Raw genomic sequence first — 3,141 nt, 5'->3', positions numbered from 1 at the left:
ATAATTTTTAATATGACATGTGAATACTTGCTGAGGTCATTCATAAAGTTTTAAAATCCATTATGTGATATTTATTTATTCTTATAAGAATTTCATATATAAAGTATCTTTTTGATTCTGAAAAATGTGTAATCAAGCATGAGCATGATAAAGATATTGAGCATGTAGGTTTCAGAGAAAATAATGATTACATGATTGACTGAGTTCTTTGAACTTTCTAAGTTTTTAAATTTTCTTTAACAAATCTGAATGTTTGATGATGTCTGTGATCTATATCCTTCAATCATTGTATAATTCTTGTTTGATATGTTTGAATTACTTGATTGATTGTTCAAAATATTTTTTATGCTTTTCAAAACTATTATATTTTATTTCAAATAAAATTATTTTGATGTGATGAAACAATCTATGTTAAAAAGAACTCATCTTGGTATGTGTTGATAGTCAATTAGCACTTAGTCTTAGGAAAAAAGTGACTGTGTTTTAAAATTTGTAGATACTAAAAACCAACTTGTAGACATCTTCACAAAACCACTAACTAAAGACTCTTTCTACACCATTAGAAGAGAATTAGGATCTCTAGATGCAAGTAACTTAGACAAATGACTTGTGTTTTGATGACTTATGACTTATTTGTTATTTATGCACATATGCTTCTATTATAATGTAAGGATGATTTATTATCTTGTTTGATTTTTATAAGTTTTTCTCTCTTGTATGAATACATTTATTGTATGTTTATTCATTTTTATATAATTTGACATGATTAGATTTTTGTCAAAATTATATTAATATGCTAAAATAATTGAGATAAGTAACGAGTTACCATGTATGTGTTCATAACTAATTTTTGTTACTTAGAATTAAGTTTTGATTCTCTGATAATAGATTTAGATTATAATTATATATTTTTTAAAACCTTGTATTTAACTATGTTTTTATGACATTTGAACACTTAGTATTTCTTTTAATACTTGCTTAGTATGACTAAACATGATGATTATATTGACTTGCTCTTTGTTGTTTATGATTGTGTGTTAAATCAAAAACAAGATCAATCAAAATTAATATTTGTTTAATAAATTATAATTAATCATAAAAAAGTCTTTGAGAAAGAGTATTAAAAAGAATGACTCCATCATTACTCTACTCGTATATAAGAATCAAAACGGAAATGGGGCAAAAATAACAAAATACATATAATTGATTGTTTACAATTTTTTTTTCTTCCAAATACTCTCACATTCTTATTGTGTAGCTGCCTTTTTTCCCTTTATATTATTTTAATATGATTATGTATAATTGAGGGATAAAAAGAAAATACAAAAAAAAGGAAGAAAAAAGATTCAAATTGTTGTTTTTTTAAAAGAGAGGGCACACCACGCGCTTGGTTGGCACAGCAATGAGTCGCGTGGATCTTGGAGCGGTGAGTCCGAACACGTCACCCATGTCCATCTCACTTGGCTTCATCCCATCTGGCAATTCCCACGTGAAGCAGTGAAGGAGGTGCGCCACCGTCAACTCGAGCGCGTAGAGCCCCAACACCATCCCGGGGCAGGACCTGCGACCCGACCCGAATGGAATGAACTCGAAGTTGCTCCCTTTGAAATCGGGCACGCCCGGTTTAAGAAACCGGGCGGGCTTGAAGCTCTCGGGTTCCTCCCAGCTGTTCTTGTCCCTCCCAATGGCCCACGCGTTGATCATGACACGCGCCTTCTTGGGGACGAGGTAACCGCCGACCGTCGCGTCCTCCGCCGTCTCGTGGAGGAGGAGCGGGATCGGAGGGTGGAGGCGGAGGGTCTCTTTGAGGGCACATTTGAGATAAGTGAGTTTCTCGAAATCGGACTCTTCGGCCCGACGGTCCAGGCCCACTACATCCGCCAGCTCTTGTTGGACCCGCTTTTGATCTTCTGGGCTTCTCATGAGCTCCGCCATGGCCCACTCGATCGCTGACGCTACCGTTTCCGTGCCTCCGAACATCACGTCCTGTGTAAATTGTAATGTTAACGCACACCACAAACAAACAATCATCACCGATATCAATTTTCTTTATTTACTTACCACCTTCATACGACACAATATTGAATTTTGCATTCTAAAATCAAACTTTAATTGAAAAAAATAAATAAAGAGAAGAAGCTGTAGATTTGGACGGGGAAATGACACCAACCGTACCCAAACCCACTATGATCACGTTGGGATAGTCACTCACTGCATTTTTGGTGGCTAGTGTTCCCAAATCTTATTCTCAATCTTATGATCTTATCTACTTTATTTGTTCATCTCCAGTCAGTCCATAATAACTGTAGTAAATCTGCTTTTACTTTTTCAATTTCGGCATAAGTAATCATAATTGATTTGGAGACTTTTTTTTTTTTGTAGTGTTGACAATTTGTTTTTTAAATGAACTCTGATCAGTTTAATAAGTAAACTAAATATTGATCACATGTAAATGTGAGGTGGTTGTATAATTTGAGAAAATATTAAATAGATAATTTATATCTTAGACATGCAAATAAACTTTTGACAAATTAAAACTTCACTAACCAAAATTACTGACGGGCATGCAAACACTTATGTATTTAGCAAGTTTTCATGTAACATATGTTGACATTTTGAAATTTAAATAAAATCTAAAAGGTAAAAATTAAAAAACATTTAAATAAATTAAAAAATATTCAAATTATAAAAAAGATACAATCAATTTAAAAGAGATCTAAATTCAAATTTTAAAAATAACATTAACCATCCTTTGAAGAAAATATACTAGAAAGTTAAATTTTATTTTATAAAAGCATCTATTATAATTTGATATACAAAAGTGGATATTTTTACACATATTCACTATAAACTCAAGGTAGAACCACTTTTAAAGCATTTTACCTGTTATTCTTAATATGTTTTCTTTTTTTTAGAAGTGTTTGTTAAATTAATTAAGCAAAAGTTTAAGTAAGATTTTAAATTTAAATTTTATACGCAGAATAAATCTGATTAAAATAAGAAATTTTATTAAAAATTATCAACCAAATTTTTTAATAAAAATTAATCATTAATAAAATCAGTAATACTCTATGTCAATATTACATTAAATTTAAAAAAAATACATAAACTTTTTAAAAGCTTAAATTCATCCATTTTTTC

The 3,141-nt window shown here is 30.9% G+C and overlaps 1 protein-coding gene across 1 annotated transcript; it reads right to left on the bottom strand.

Moving 5' to 3' along the window:
• Positions 1-1,120: 1,120 nt before the first annotated feature.
• Positions 1,121-2,412, bottom strand: LOC106797238 (cytochrome P450 84A1). Its single transcript, XM_014771478.3, has one exon. It carries the CDS (start codon positions 2,029-2,031, stop codon positions 1,363-1,365), a length of 669 nt encoding a protein of 222 aa, XP_014626964.1. The 5' UTR covers positions 2,032-2,412; the 3' UTR covers positions 1,121-1,362.
• Between the last annotated feature and the right edge of the window lie 729 nt (positions 2,413-3,141).

Source organism: Glycine max, chromosome 19 (genome assembly GCF_000004515.6).
Source record: "Glycine max cultivar Williams 82 chromosome 19, Glycine_max_v4.0, whole genome shotgun sequence".
Lineage (NCBI taxonomy): Eukaryota > Viridiplantae > Streptophyta > Magnoliopsida > Fabales > Fabaceae > Glycine > Glycine max.
Note: the sequence above shows the minus strand (reverse complement) of the source record. Positions and strands in the feature narration are given on the sequence as shown.